At 40.7% G+C, this 15,628-nt stretch overlaps 1 protein-coding gene across 2 annotated transcripts in view; it reads right to left on the bottom strand.

Annotated features, from left to right (window-relative positions):
- Positions 1-15,628, bottom strand: part of TAF4B (TATA-box binding protein associated factor 4b) — a 76,956-nt gene that overhangs the window by 45,339 nt on the left and 15,989 nt on the right. For both annotated transcript variants that reach the window (XM_085572030.1, XM_031504021.3), the window contains exons 3-7: positions 14,892-14,999; positions 10,673-10,840; positions 10,445-10,567; positions 8,293-8,382; positions 4,560-5,138 (exon numbers count right to left, since the gene is read on the bottom strand). In XM_085572030.1, coding sequence (XP_085428156.1) covers positions 4,560-5,138; positions 8,293-8,382; positions 10,445-10,567; positions 10,673-10,840; positions 14,892-14,999 — 1,068 coding nt within the window. The remainder of the gene's footprint in view (positions 1-4,559; positions 5,139-8,292; positions 8,383-10,444; positions 10,568-10,672; positions 10,841-14,891; positions 15,000-15,628) is intronic.

The raw sequence follows: 15,628 nt of genomic DNA, 5'->3' as shown, positions 1-15,628 counted from the left end.
TAAGCTAAAACACTCTAAACAGTTGCCAGGAACATGAAGTACTAAATAGCAACACCTATAGCAAGTAGAGCCTCTACACAAAGACATCAGTACACAGCTGAAGGGTAAAAAGGAAGGCAGTTCATAGTTTTGTTTAAAGAGACTCTTCAAAGAAACAAAACCAGACAGCAGGATGTCATCACAACACAGACCTACAGGCACAGCCCATAAATGCTAATCCTTCCTCTTCAGGGGCAGCTATTAAAATGCAAGAAAGTAATAAAATTGCAGCAGTAAAATTGCAGCATCCCTAAAAATCTCACTTCTAAGCCTCCTAGCTAGCAGAATGTGGGCTTCAGCTTTGATACATCTTTTAAAAAGTTCTTGATTACGGACAGTAGAAAGATGTTACTTCACCAAAGCATAAGATCAACATCTTCAGAATGAATTCTATTTTATTAGCAGCAGAAAACTAACAAAGAAAATGTCAGGGTCCAGAAGCCATTTTTCTCCTCTACATCTTTCATTCTTACTTCAGAAAGTCTAGAAGGTGCTTGCACAAGTGTAATTAAAGAATTGACACTTACAATACTTGAGAAATTATGCTCTCTCCTGTCACCTCTCCACTATTAATAAATATCATCAACATAAGCATCACACATTCACAAAAAGATAGTTTGTGTATGACAGAGTCAAGTCTGTGTATCAAAGAGGCAACCATCTCTGTACTGGTAGCACTCAGGCTGGGAGTAGCAGCAGTAATAGAATAACTGAGCTGAAAGTGGTATCTGAAAATCTGACAGACAACATTAATATCTAGAGGAGGAAAGAACGCCGGAATACAGGGACAGACTGTGGACAGAGATGAGGCTCACATATGAAGCACTTCCTCATGGAACAGAACAGATGCTAACATTCACTACTATGTGTTTATGCAAAGCTCAGATTGATCTCTCAGAAAGATCTGGCTTCCAGAACTGCAAGTTGTGAATAATGTGAGCAGTGTCTTCTGTGAGTTCAGGTACTAATGAGAAGCCAACCAGCTTGGACACATTACTCATAGGCTCCATAGCACTAATACATACCTAGAGATCCTTCTTACCACCAGGAAGAATGATGCTTCATCTTCAGTGTGCAAAACACTGGAACAGCACAGGAGGAAACATAAGCATTACAGATTGAGGTACAGCAAACAAAAGAACAGAGATAGCAATGTTACAAAAATGGTCTAAGTGGAGACTGGGATGTAAGTCAAGTAACCAAAGAGGCAACATTGCCAAGAAACAGAGAGGATGTGCTGGCAGTAGAGTTTATTTTCTGTTTGCCTTTCTAGCTCTAGACTAACAAAAGCTGGAAGTCCTTGAGAGTTGCAGTAGGAGAGAACAACACCACTGGAAATTTCAACAAGGATCCAATGTCAGAATGAAGCATTACCAACATCAGTAATATCTGTGAGATTATCCTTTCTCCAGGCTAGCAGCAAGAAATAATAAAGAAAAGGGACTTCTCCTTTGTGTGCTGTTAAGCAGGCTGACACAGACATCAGAATAAAATTATTGATGTTCTTAAGTTAAAAGAAATGCAACACAATATTCAGCTGACAATGAAGAGACAGCTGCCTGAAAGAGACTTTGATTAGCCCCACTGAACCTGTTTTACATTCATAAAACAAAGTCTGGATATCAGCAGAGGCATGCTGAGGTATCATCACACACAAGCAGTATTGCTTCATGAAGGAAGACTCACTAATTGAATGCAAGAGCAATAACCAGGACAAAAAAAAAAAATGGAGATGATTGTTCATGAAAGCTCAGCTCTGACGGGACATGACATTAACAACTCACTAAGAACAAGCAGTTGCAGCAGCATAAACACTTCACTCCTTGGTTCAATCATTAATAATCTCCAGGCAGGGTGTCTCACTGGTAACTGTGGGGACTACACCATAAACCCCTAGCTGGTTATGCCTGACATGAAGCTGTAACCTCACAGAAGCTTTCTCAGCAATGGATGCCAGTATCTGGTAATGTAAATTTTCATTTATGGTGCTTTAACAAGAGACAAAGCAATAGTAGAGGAAGACAAACTTTATTTCCAAGATGAAAAGTCTTTGTAAGCCAACACCCTTAAATGAGGTGGTGTTAAGAAAGTCAGAGAAGAAAATCCTTCAAAATGTGTAACTCTCACAGCAGAGAAGTGCAATCAATCCCAAGAGCACCCTTGAAGAACAGGTCCTGAAGTGTCCACACAGAGTTTTGTTAAAAATGATACAGAAATGAAAAGTTTCATGTAGCATCACTCCAGTCACAAATTTGATATTAAAATACAGCATTTTTGAGTGATGCTGCATTCTTGAGCACCACCAACATTATAATGGAGCTGGCACATGAGAGTTCAAATTCTCTCAAGCACGAGAGGCCAAAATTAGAAAGGGGCATGCAGAGGGAGTGTATGGCATCAGACATCCCTGTGGGCTGAAAAGGGAAAAAATTACTGGCAGCACTGTATGAACAGATTTGCACAGCTGGCAGTGTGCTTCCTTTTTCAGCTGGCAGTAGGACCCTTCTGTTTAGGAAGGGCAGTCCAGATTTGTTTCCTTATGGGAGAAAATAGTCCCTCTGCCCTTTCAAGAAAAGGCACCAGGGAAGCCATAGGAGATACAGCCATTTCTATTAATTTGCCCTTCGTGCTAGTAAGTTGTCTGAACAAACACCAAGCTCCTGATATGGCTAAGCTGTGAAGCAGCCAACTCAGTCCTCCAACTGTATCTGAGAAGAGCAAGTATTTTAATCACTGCACATACCCAAATGAGGATAAAAACATGTTTTGTATGCAATTCAATATATGTAAGCACAGCAAAGAAAAGCAATTGCAGCAGACTGCCACAGTGCAGCAGTGTAGAGGCAGAAGCCATTTCTTGAGTTCACCAATATCAAATTCAAAAGTGTTTTGACTCCCCTGTGTGGAGCTAAGCTTCCTTGCCTATTTGTACAGATGGTCAACCTTTCCCTTGGATTACAAGACTTGCTATGTAGCCAACAAACTCCTCTCCTGCCCCTGTACTACCCAAGAAATTCTCCTTTTCTTCTGGCTGGAATTTCAAATAATGTAGCCCTCAAAGACAATATGAGTACCAACTCCTTTTCTAACTTGACTTTAGCTATTACTAGCCAAGATTGTCAGTGCATATGCTTAATAACTCTTCTTTGGAGTTTTGGGGTTAAGGGTATTTTGCCTTTTTTTTTTTTTAATCTACTCAGAAAAAGGTCTCCTGATCCATTCCAGTGTCTTGTTCTTTTTAAGCAAGTCTGGAAAGGTGAAAAGCTCATTCTTATGCTAGCTTACGCTAGCCATAGCATGAACTCTTTATTTAGAATGCAAGATTCTTGTATTACATCTACCTTATGCCCTTTGAAAGGAAGGGAATTAAAAACGCAAACATTTTAGGGGTCTGAACACTGTTAAATCAAGTACACATAATATCCAAGCTAAAAAGAAAACTCATACTGCAGATGTCCTGCCTTACCTGTGGAACATAAATCTGGTTTCAGAAGAAGTCTAATAGATTTTCCCCCTTTTGTAAGGAAAAATAATTTTTATAAGGAATTCCTTTCCAAGAATTGAGCTCTTTATCTGCCAAAGGGAGACTAATTCTCTCAAAATACTTGAAGGCATTACTAACAGGTAGACCAGCTGGACACTATGCTACTTGGTATCCTAAACATCTAATATTAGCCAAACCTAATTTATCTCACAAAGTTGTTCTTCTGGGCACACCTGTGATCCACAGTTTCTTGGTATTTAATATTAATATTAGCAAGAAGTTAACCTGTGCCAAGAATAAAAAATGTTAACACATTGCTTTTGAGGGTATTGTTTTAATAAGACAGTTATTCCTCCTGGAATTTGTTAGCTAATGAGGCCTGATAGAAAAAACTCACTTTTGGACAACTTTATAATTAACACGTCTTAGTAAATGTGGAGGTCAGAACTCAGATGAGAAAAGCTCCTTGAGGTAGCTCATGCATTTCAGATAACATATCATTGAACAATATCAAGCCACCTGTGCCTGCCTAGTACCCAGGGCAGGGACTACCAGGGGAGAGAGACTGGCATCCCTGGTGGCTAGCTGAGGCACAGCCCCAACAGGGCATCCAGGAGCAATTAATGTAAGTTTCTGTTCAGCACAACAGAAGTTCTCATCAGCAGTTTCTGTTTCTGACACTTGCATTTCCTAATCTTTCTTCCAGGTGCCTGGCTGTGGGCCTAGTGGGGGCTAGACCCCATCTCCCCTGTGTCTCAAGATGGATGTTCAGTCTGGTGAAATGGTGGTCAACATCAACATGTCTTACAAGAGACCAAGCTGACAGCTTGGCTTTCGATTCACCTTTCCAACAAGGGCTCAGCGTTTCTAAACTATCACAAACATAACTGATGGACTCAAGACAGACTAGCTTCATATAGTAAAAGAAAAAAACAAAAGAAGAACCAGAGGTCCAAACAGGTATCCTCTTTATTAAATGGCAAGAATCAAAGTAAAGGAGCCGGGTTCTTACAGAGAAGCAGAGAATCCGCCTTACCAGCTGCTTCACTTTAACCACCTGCTGAGCACCCACTGACCGCGCCACCATGGAGCTGGGCTGCGAGATCTTAATACCAACTGGGGTTCCGATGACTGGTTTCAGAGGCTGGAGAGGGGTTGCTGCTGAAGATGCCACTGCAGAGACCAGCACTGGCTTTGCAGCCTGCAGGGAGGGCGCTGGCAGCGTGGAGGTGAAGAGCAGCTTGCCAGGCCGGCCAGCGGTCAGCCCGGCCGATGCCACGGGCGTGCCGAGGACGGGAGCTGCGGGCCTGAGCGATGCTGGCCCCACGGCAGGGGAAGGAATGGCCTTCACAGCCTGCAGAGGAGCAGCTGCTGATGTGCTGGCAAGGACTGGTGTGATAACGAGAGGGGCTGTGGCTGCTGCAGAGGCAGGCACAGGTTTTACAGCTGGAAGAGCAGTTGTTGCTACAGTCGAAGTTGCCGCTTCTGTCACAGGAGCTGGTACTGCAGAGGGACAAGTAGAAACCACTTCTTGAGTTGGGGCTGTCTGCTCCAGACACTGCTGGATAAAGCTCTGAGGATTAGGCATTAGCTGCCTTAGGGCAAGCACGCTTTTCTAAAAGAAAAATGAAAAAACACTGGATGTAGTAGCAGCAGAGTTTTCTACAATAATAATACATTTGTAACTGAATCCTCTTCTTCATTTTCCAATTAAATTTTTCATGAGACAATAAACAGCAAACAAGTTTTGCTAAATTTCAGGCACCTTTAAATTCATAACAATCCCATTCAGTGAAGATGACAAGGAACACCAACACCAGCTGAACAAAGGTCAACCATCACCACAGCTACACTACACATAGTAATCTCATCTATGGGGAAACCCTTATAACTTTGCTCTTCTGTTTAGATTTTTCAATTTGGAATTTATGTTTCAGAGTAAGATTATTTTAACTGCTTTATTACCTCAAAGAATTTTGTTTTGCCAGAAAAAAAAAAACTGCTGTATTGGAACAGCTGTGTTTATTTCATGGAGCCTGATAGGGAGCTACCAATTAACCAATAAAGTCACGAACAAGCTCTGAAGACAAGAATACTTCTATACCAATACAGCTGTATCTACACTAGGGGGGGATACCACTTTAATAATGTCTGTAGAGCTGCAGCAACACAACTTCAGCCGCCTACTTCTCTGCAATAGGAGAACAAAAGTAAAGGAATCTGGCAACATCTCATTTTTACTACAGCTGTGTTTGAGAAGGTTAATGGACAGAATAATCTTCAAACTCTCTAAAGATTTTTCTCCTTCACTGTTCATAATCTGCTATGGCTCTGAACCAGGGGAAATCAGCTCTGCAGCTACCTGTATATTCTTGAAAACCCTTATGTTTTTTCTTCCTCTTTTAACAGTTGCTAAAGTTTCAAAGAGCTCCTAACAAAGTGCAGCCACTTCGGACTTCATGCAAAAGGTGCATGTCTCACATGCCAGCTTATCAAGTAATCATATTGTTTCTACAACTGAGCATTTTGCAGCCCATCTGTTTTTTAACATTCACTTCTTTTTCTTTTAAAAAGCTGCTTAGCTTCTGATGCAATTTACGTACCAAAAGCATCCAGCAGACTTGAAAATCAAGCAGGCTTCACAGCCAAAGCCACTGTTCTTTTTCCACCTCTTGGAACACACAAAACAAAACACATGCAAAACTTCATCAAAAACCTGCAGCTCAAAGATAAGAGCTGACTCCAGAGAGACCTCCCTAAAATTCCACTTCACTAGCTAAAAGTGGGTTGGCAAAAAGCCGTATCACATTTCTTTCCAGGCTCAAGCTGCAAACATTTCCCCCACAAACAAGGCCAGCACTGATCCTCTTAGCACCTTTGAGAAGTGCTCCTGAAGTTATCCTCCATTTGGCACTCAGTCCTGTCACAGCTGCTCAGTTACAGATCAACCTAATTGTCTGTATCAACTGCACACCCTTACAGGGTTTCAGGAAAAGGCAATGTGGGTGCAAGTAGTTTTAAAGGATTGGCAGCACCGCAAAGTCAGCTAACTCTGACCACGTCTGAACAACACTTCTGAAGTCACAGTGCCTCTTTGTTAATGTAGCACACAACAGGGAGAGGGCACCATGCCAAGGATTATGTGGTATGGACACTGCCCAAATCAAGGAAGCCTAGATGATGCCAGTACCTGGCAGTGCACCGCAGGTGAAATACACAAGGGCTCTGCTGTGACAGGTCAGGGTCTGACCCATGCTGATGAAGCAAACTTAACCCCTGCAGAATTGCCTTGAGTTCTCTGCATCAAGTGTAGCAGCTCTTCACATTGTTGGATGGCTTCTTGTAACAGCTGAGCACTTCTGTGGGTGCCAGTCACATTGACCCTGTACTCTCAGCCTGGTCCTTCTGCAGCCAGAGCCACACTGGATGCAGAAAGCCCATTCTCAGAGCTGTTTATTTTTCTGGCTTTTGCATGGGCATTTAAGAAGCCTCCAAGAAATTAAACAGGCAATAAATGACCAATTAGAAAATTTTGGGTACCATAGAATCATTAAGGTTGGAAGAGACTTTTAAGACATTTAAGATCATCAAGTCCAACCATCAGTCCAGCACTAACACTGCATCCCCTAAACCACTAAATCTCACCACCTAGCACCAGATCCAGATCCTATTAAACACCTCCAGGGATGGTGACTGCATCACCCCACTGGGCAACACATTCCAATGTCTGACTATCCTAACGGTGAAAATTATTTTTTCTAATATCAAATCTGAATCTCCCATCTCAGCTTAAAGAGATGACTGCACTCTTTCAGACTCCTGGCAAACTTATTAGCAAGGCATTTAGAAGCCTTGCTAATAAGTTTGGAAAATTTTTATCCCAGATTTCTGCAGATTAACACCAGCCATCTAGAGCAAATTCAACATTAGCACATGCATTGTTATACCAAGGAAAAGGTTATACCATTGTTATACCAAGGAAAAGGGAAAATTCCAAAAAATCTCTGTCCCAGTTTTACTACTTAACTGTTCTTTTATTCACCATCATGCCTATAATGAATGTACAGATCTAACAAACCTAAGAGTATGGTGTACATTGAAATTTAGTAAATTTAACATAGTTTTCCATGTTTTCACTGAGATTTAATGCTTGCTGTATAATTAATCTTTACTTTGTTAATACCATTCTATAATATGATTAAGAGTCCCAAGGAAGCATGTTTTTTCCTTTATATGGTTATTTGCTTGAACAGAAGTAGAGTCCCTGGGATCCTTTTCCCAAGCTACAGTAGTCTTGTCAGACCCTTTCTGGAGCAAGGGGTAGAGATTTTTTCTGCCGCCCGCTAAAGGTAAACCAGCAGAAGATGAATAGCTTTATGCAGATTCTTTGATCTTTAACATGGCATAAGCTTGTGCATTACCACTCTTGTCAGCCTCTGAGTTAGAACTGCTACAATTTTGATGAGAAAGTAGGAGGACATCTTAACACAGCTGCTCTACTGTAGATTAGATGCACAGGTTCCAGCATATTAGTCTCCACTAACACCTAGAAGGCAATTACTCTACAACATTAGGAACACAGCATAAATTACTCCTCAAAAACTCCCCTTCCCCTTAAGAACTGCCTTTCCAAGCACAACAGTCACAGAGGTATCCCTAAGTACCATTCTTCAACTGACCTGAACAAATTTGAATCCCCCAACTCTTTTCTTTTCTGGTCCTCCTCCCTTCCCTCTTTAAATACTACATATCCATAATCAGACACTTACCTTGAGAAAAGGAACTAAATATGGTTGTGGAGATGACTTAAGCTCTATGTACAACTTTTTTGTAAATTCTTCTGGCTCAATTTTTGCTTCCTAAGAGGAAAATATAAGTACAATAATAAGTTATAACGGAATCCACCACAGTTTTTTCCCAAGATGTATCAAAAGGTCATGGAAACTTGTATTATCATGGCATCGTTCAATTTCAGTACTCAAAAGCTTTTTTCCTGCTTTATTTAAAAAAGAAAAAAAAGGGGAGTTAGGATAGAATAATGTTGTCATGTTCATATAGTATTGCCCAAGTTATTTATGCTTTCTTCAGCTACAGGCAGTTAATACACTTAGGGATAGGTGCTCACAACTAGTCACTGAAGTAAAGGGATAGAAAGAAGTTTATAAGCAACACTGATCCCTTTGAGTATCCCGTTGTTATGTAGATATATTTTAAATCAACTACTAGTACTTCTTTCAGTAAAGGTAGTTTATCTGCATAAAAATAAACTTAGAGACATTTAAGACTAATGACAACTTAGCAGTTTTTATAAGACAATTGCAGACTACTGCATTCACATCATAATAGAACATTTAACACACTCTTTTCAAAGCAATCAAAACATTTCTGCATATCCCCAGGTAACAGTCGTCTGAATTGCAGAGTACTGTTTCCTTTCTTAATGCTTTCCAGCCTGTCCCAACACAAACACCTGACTCAGAGGCTCAGGAGGGTTAGGAAGCTGCAGTGAGCTTCTGTGACCCCTTAGTTGTACACAGGGCTAACCCCCAGACTCTACTCCTCTTCCTCACCCTCCCAGAGTCATCAAGAACACTATCTCCCCCAAGAAGGTACAGACACACAAAGAGCAGCACCAATCTCCATTTCTGCTGAGAAATTACTCCTCTCACTCATATTCACCTCTGGAGAAACTGCTCCAAGTTGCTACATAACCAGAACAGGGATTTTAAAGACTGTGTATTTGCAGACAAACAGAGCTTCCAGCAGCTCTCCCATTTAGCCACTTGATCTGTTGACTGTTAGATCTCACTGAGATGCAGACACGGGTCACCCAGGTCTCACTGACACAGATGCAAGTGGTTTGGCACACTAAGGCTCAGTGCATACAGGGTGCTTGACACCCACTTCATGAAATGCTGCCTTAAGAGTCATTTTGCTTCCCAGCTGCAATTTACTCATTTCTCTCATACACACAAATCATACACATACTGAATAGCAGATTTTTAAACTACTACAAAAAGCAAGCAAGTGTGCAGTTAATGTATTAACGTCTCTTAATAATTGATCTTTTAAAAAAACCCCAAAAAACAACAAGTACTGTAAGCACAAGAAAGAACAACTCTATTTTTCCCACAGAAGGAAGGTGTATATTCCAGCAGGGACAGAGGGCTAAAGAAGCAAATTTTTGCAAGGCTGCATTCTTCAAACAATCTGCTCTCTGAAATTACACCTGTCTACATCACACCTTCCTAGACTGAAAAGCCCTTTGGTCCCACTAGCAAAGCCACCCCCCTCCACCAGCACACAGCCTTCTGCTACGGTGGAACAACAACACAGCAGCAGCGGTCAAATGCCATGACAAGAAGTGGCAGGAGAAATCGTTACCAGGAAAATCCAGCTGTGCTGGGATACAGCACAAAGCACCATACGGAAGCCACCTGCAAAGAGAGTGAGGTTGGCAGCCACCACATTGTTTGCTCCATCCTACTGTTTTAAGCTATTGATAATGTCATTCTTGTTCCACTGTTCAGTTCTGTCTTGGAGTAAAGCAGTAGTATGGACTTAGGACTGCATTGCAACCTGCACATCAGACTCTTGCTACTGAGGACTCAAAACTACACTAACATGAAAAAAAAATACAGACCCAGAGGCTGTATTAACGCTACCAGCCCCTCCTGCTAGCAGTTACCTATGTGCATAAAGTGAAACAGAAATGTGAGGGGGGAAAATAAAACAGCATGGGATTCAGTTAAAATAAAATTTATAATGTAAGACTTAACAAGGGTCAGATGCACTCAGACACAAATCCAACTCTTGAGCTGTTAAAAATAAAATCTACAAAATAACAGGAACAAAACTGTGATAAATGTCAAAAATCCATAGACAAATGATGCAGCCTTTGTTTTGAAAAACAAGTCTCACCAGTAGGTTTTGCACCAGATTCTTCACATTCTGCCCCATCTCAAGGGCTTGAGGTCCACTAGATGCCAATTTTACTAGAGTAGCAAGAAAATTCTTGCATTTCTTCACATTCTCTAGCATCTCCTAGTGTGGAAATAAAGAGAAGACTGTTAGATGTTGTACTGTCTCTTCAACCTCTGATGAACATACAGAATGTTATTTTTTAATTAAAAACTTTTTTTTCCTTACTGTAGAAGTGCTGGTCTGTGCTACTGTTGTGCCCTCTGCTTTCACAGAGACTGCCTTTTGGGAGATAGCTTGTGCAGGTGGTCCTGTAACTGGAAGTTTTACAGGTGTTCCAGTACTCAAAGGCTTTACAGCAGTAACTGTAGTAACACTAGCTGTTGCAGCTGCTGGCTGAAGAGAAAAATTAACACTTTTTAACCAAGGAACAACGTGACAAACATACTGGATTCTGCTAGCATATAAGGTAGCGACTACCCTGGATTCTGCTAGCATAAAAAGTAGCAACCTCCCTCCACACTGCTATTTGAAACACAAATAAACAATTCTTCTTGTTTTTAAGAGTTTAGATTCATTTACTTTGGGAAGCTCTATTTAATACAGTAAGTTCTATTTACAAGTCAAAAGTGTTGGGAAGAAATTACAGAGGCACATCCAGACCAAAGCACTGCTGGCAACTTTGAAGGAAGAGAGGAAGGTAAAATTGTCTTGAAGAAACCAGTATATTAACTTTGCCAGGCTCCTACAATCTAAGACTAATGGATTTTGGATAATGCTAAGCCAGATGATACTATTCTGAAGACAAGCAGAACCAGCAGTGATTATTTATCTTCCAGTCTTGCCCTGAAGCTCCTCTCCCAATGGCAACGCCCCTTGCTTTTCCTATTACACACAGAGCAGGCAAAAGACATCACATCCACTTTGGAAGGATACAAATGCCAGCAGAAGCAGCCAGCTCAGCAAATTGACCTAACATGTTCTTCCTGCCTTTTCCTCGTGGACTGCAATTTGGATCTCCTTCTCCTCTGCCCTTACAGAAATTATCACAAAATTCAGTTATTTTTGAGGCCTCTTTTTAAAAGCTCATTATAATTTACCAACAGATTCAGAAGCTCCAGCAACAGGAGAGTAATTAAGGCTTAGGAAAAAATACCTCCCTTCTTTACAAACTAGGCTAAATCTAAAACCCACTAAACTGAAGTATTTCTACTTCAGATTTTAAAGAGAACAAACAAACAAACCATAACAAAAAAACCCCAACACAGTTCATTTGATACAACAGAATAAAATACGAATAAAATAATCTGCCCATGCAAAAAACCACTACTTTTGATTCCTCAACTTAAAGCTAGAGGGAACCCACAGGCAGAGTTCCAGGTTAACATTTGAAACCTAAAGTTGGATGTCATCTCTCCTCCAAGCCTGTGAAGAGGAAGGGAAAGTCTGGTTTTGTAGTCCAAATTCCAGGTTCAGATCTGCACTATGTAATGGCTTCCACTGACTCTTAACACATTTAAGCACCCAGCTTAGTCGAACAGGCACAACTAATACTGGCTAATAGCATCAATCATAAGAGAGTTAGACAGGAGTCTAACTTACCCTACCATGGATAAAATAAAAAATAATTAAAAGTGGGATAGACGTCATGTAGAATAGCAGTCTTTCAGGATAGGGAAAATGAAACAACAAACGTTTAAAGGTAAAGCAAAACCTCAACACTTTTGTCATATATTTACAATTTCTTTTTCTAGGTGGGTGCCCTCCCCTCCCCAAGCTGCTGCCAGCTTGACATGAAAGCAGCAGGCAGCTACCAGAAAGCTTTCTAACTTAGGCTCCCACTGTTGGTAACACTTTAATAGCTCTCTGCAGGATCTTTGCCACCACCACTGCCTCTTCCAAGGATGAGGCTCAACAGCTCTGAGACCACAGGGAGGCAAACTGGGCACAGGAATCCCACAAACAGATGGGCAGGAGGAAGACGGAAGGGGACACAGTGCAGATCTGCCAAGTTGCAATGCCCTGGGCTCTTAAAAGTCGAAAACAGGAGCTGATCTCTTGCAAATTCCAGCATGCTTACACATCAAGACTAGAATAGTATTTTATCAGCTGAGGGAGGAAAAAACAGGAAGTCTCCTGGACCCTTTTCCCAAGAAAATGAATACATGGGAATTAATTTCTGTCATCTGCCATCAACCTTTTTCACTACTGACAATTCTCATTTTCACTTTGATCAACAGAGAAACCGTCACCACAAAAAAATGGCATTAATCCTGCATATTTTGAAGTAATTTCAAGAGAAGTGCTCTGCATCTAAATGAAAGTGCCCCAGCATGATGCTAATTAGACACTTTGCAGGTTTGTTACCCCATCTGGGAAACAGGTAAAAAATAAGAATGTGCAAGGAATTTTGTCTAACCTCATAGCTTAAACATTCAGGAGGTCAGAAAAGGGAAATATTTCCACTGATGAGAAGAATAATCCTGCAGTCAGTACCTACAGAGTTTTGCAGAGAGTGTTCCAAGCTGTATTTCACACAAGACTGAAGATGCACAACCAAGCCAAGGATTATTTCCTCTCTACTCTCCACCACTTTCTGTGGTGACATCACACTTCCACACCAACACTCCACTCCCTGTGACCTCAAAAAATTATCGAGACTAAGGTCAGGAAGTTATTTTGAGACTGATGAATGAATTGCTGCCAAGGAAATCAGACTCAAGGGCTCTGCTATCCTTTCCCCAGATCGTTATGTCAACTTTTTGCACTGACTCCCTTTTCAGCACTCTTGTCCACCCCAGGATGAGGAGCAACATGACCACATGATGGCATGATATATCCGCATTGCATCTATTTACTCTTCATTGCACAAGGAGCTTGTACAGAGGGCTTTGAAATCCTCTGTAAAACAGAGGGGCCTCAAGGAAGTCACAAAAAATTCTCCAAGTCTATGTCTTTAAATATCTCAGAAGAACACAAGTTCAATAGACTACATCAAAACTGAATTAAAGTACAGAAAAAACAAGCCAAAGGGAGATAAAAATTTTAAGAAGAGAAGTTAATAGCATGATGAATCTCACTGTTTACCCACAGGAGAGTGCGAGGACGTATGTGACTTCATCCATCAGATGATGGATGACCTTCATCTCTTTTCCCCTGTGCAAGGGTAGTATAGTAAATGACTATTGTTTTTCTATCCTAAAGACCTCTCTCTATTCAGAGATCACAAATACAGGGTTTGCAAGCTAGTATTCCAAAGCAAAAGTAAGGAATATCCATTACTGTATTCAGACACAAAGCGTACACTGTTTCCATTCTGAGCAAAATAGAAAATGTATTAAGAGAGGCCTCTAGGTTTTCCACTTTAGCCCCAACATTATCCATCTGTAGTGAGAGGGAAGTGAAAAAAGAGCACAGAGTGTGAGTAGTGTTCAGTTGCTGATACAGAAGAACAGAAGGATGAACTTGTTAGTCAGACTGCTACCACTGTCAGTACACACATCCCCCAGTCCTTCAAACATCCTCAGGTTCAAGAACATACATCCAGCACGATTTTTTGAATGACTGATCCTGCTCATTTACAGAGTGTTTTGTCAGCTGCTATAGCTCAGTCTCCTTCAAAGTCTTGTCACAAAATAGAGATATGAGCCAGACTTCTTCATGATATCTCCTCCAGATTATGAGAACAAAGCATACTATCTGCAGAAAAATGTAGGTTTCTTTTCATTCCACATGCTTATCCAGAAATCTGGTTCCCCAAGAACAGATGATGAACCATATGTAGGAAAAATCTCACTCTGCAGGTGATAAAAGCCTCTTCAGAAAAGGGCTACAACATTTTTCTCTAGAAAAAGCAAAACAAAACCTAGGAAATAAGACAGAACTACTACCTAAAAATAATGAGGCATTTTCAACCACTGCCTATTTACAGTTGTACCTGTGGAACCCATCTGCCACACTCAATTAGAGAACAGGTCTTCAGCTTATAATGAGGGGAAAAAACATCATACACATGAAAAACAGCTTGATTGGTGCAGACCTCATTTTCCCCTCAACATCATCTCAGGTATACCTTTTTCCCCACTAAGGAATCAGGGGAAAATGTGCTCCAACATGTGCACATCTCCCAGAGAAGATTTAGCAAGAGATTGAAGGAGCTCTGTCACAGCATACAAAAGCACTGGAAATGACTCTCTGAACTATTGCTTTTATTCATTGTTCATGTGCTTTCTACTGTAGTGAGATAAGACTATCTGACACATGCTGACAGAAGCCTAATTAAATTATGCATTTAAAAAAACCGATTTGGGAAATAATTTGTTATGAGGACAAAGGTTACTAAGCTTACTGAAAACCTGATTACAGATAGAAATAACAAGAATGCATCCATATTTTCTCTAGTTCTTTCCACCACTCATTCCACCATACTATAAAGTTCGCAAAGTACCTGTATTACAGCAGGTGTCTGAACAGTAGAAACCACAGCATTTGTTGTTTGGGATAACGTTTTCACAGGAGCAGCTGCTATTTTCTTTACTAACTGTGTGCCAGAATTCTTTGAAAAAATAAAAATAAAAAATAATTACACATGGGCAGAAAACAGATGTCAGACAAGTCAATGACAAAATAGGCATTGAAGCTGGGGTCAGATACAAACCGAGACACATTCTCTTACAGTAACAACACAGGTGTCATTCACACAGTCCATATAGTTTAAACACTGTTCAACAAAGCTCTTTGTCAGTTTAATATTCAATAACAGATTCAGAGACATTTAGAGATAATGCATCATCAGAATAAAATGGTTAAAGAAATACATAAATTGTTACTTTCTTGTAGCTCCTTAGCCTTGTGTGCTGACCAAACTACAAGAGATGGAAGAAAAAGGCAGCAGAGTTTAGGGAAGGAGGAATATCCTAGGGACATGGGAAAGGTCCTCAGCTTTACTCAGATTTGGAGAAACATCCCAACAAGGATCACAATGTTTTAGACACTAGCAGTAATGATATAGTCAATTCTGGCTGGCAATTTTTTTTCTTAAAATGGTTTACATCATCATCATCATCAGAGAGGAGTTCACTAATCTGACCTTTACCATATATAACAGCTCGCAAGTTTTTTCCCAAGCAAGAAAGCAAAACACATAGTGATGTTTATTGGTGCAAAACCAAACATCGTCACCCC

Source organism: Lonchura striata, chromosome 2, assembly GCF_050655825.1.
Source record: "Lonchura striata isolate lonStrDom1 chromosome 2, ASM5065582v1, whole genome shotgun sequence".
Lineage (NCBI taxonomy): Eukaryota > Metazoa > Chordata > Aves > Passeriformes > Estrildidae > Lonchura > Lonchura striata.
This window is presented reverse-complemented; position numbering and strand designations above follow the sequence as displayed.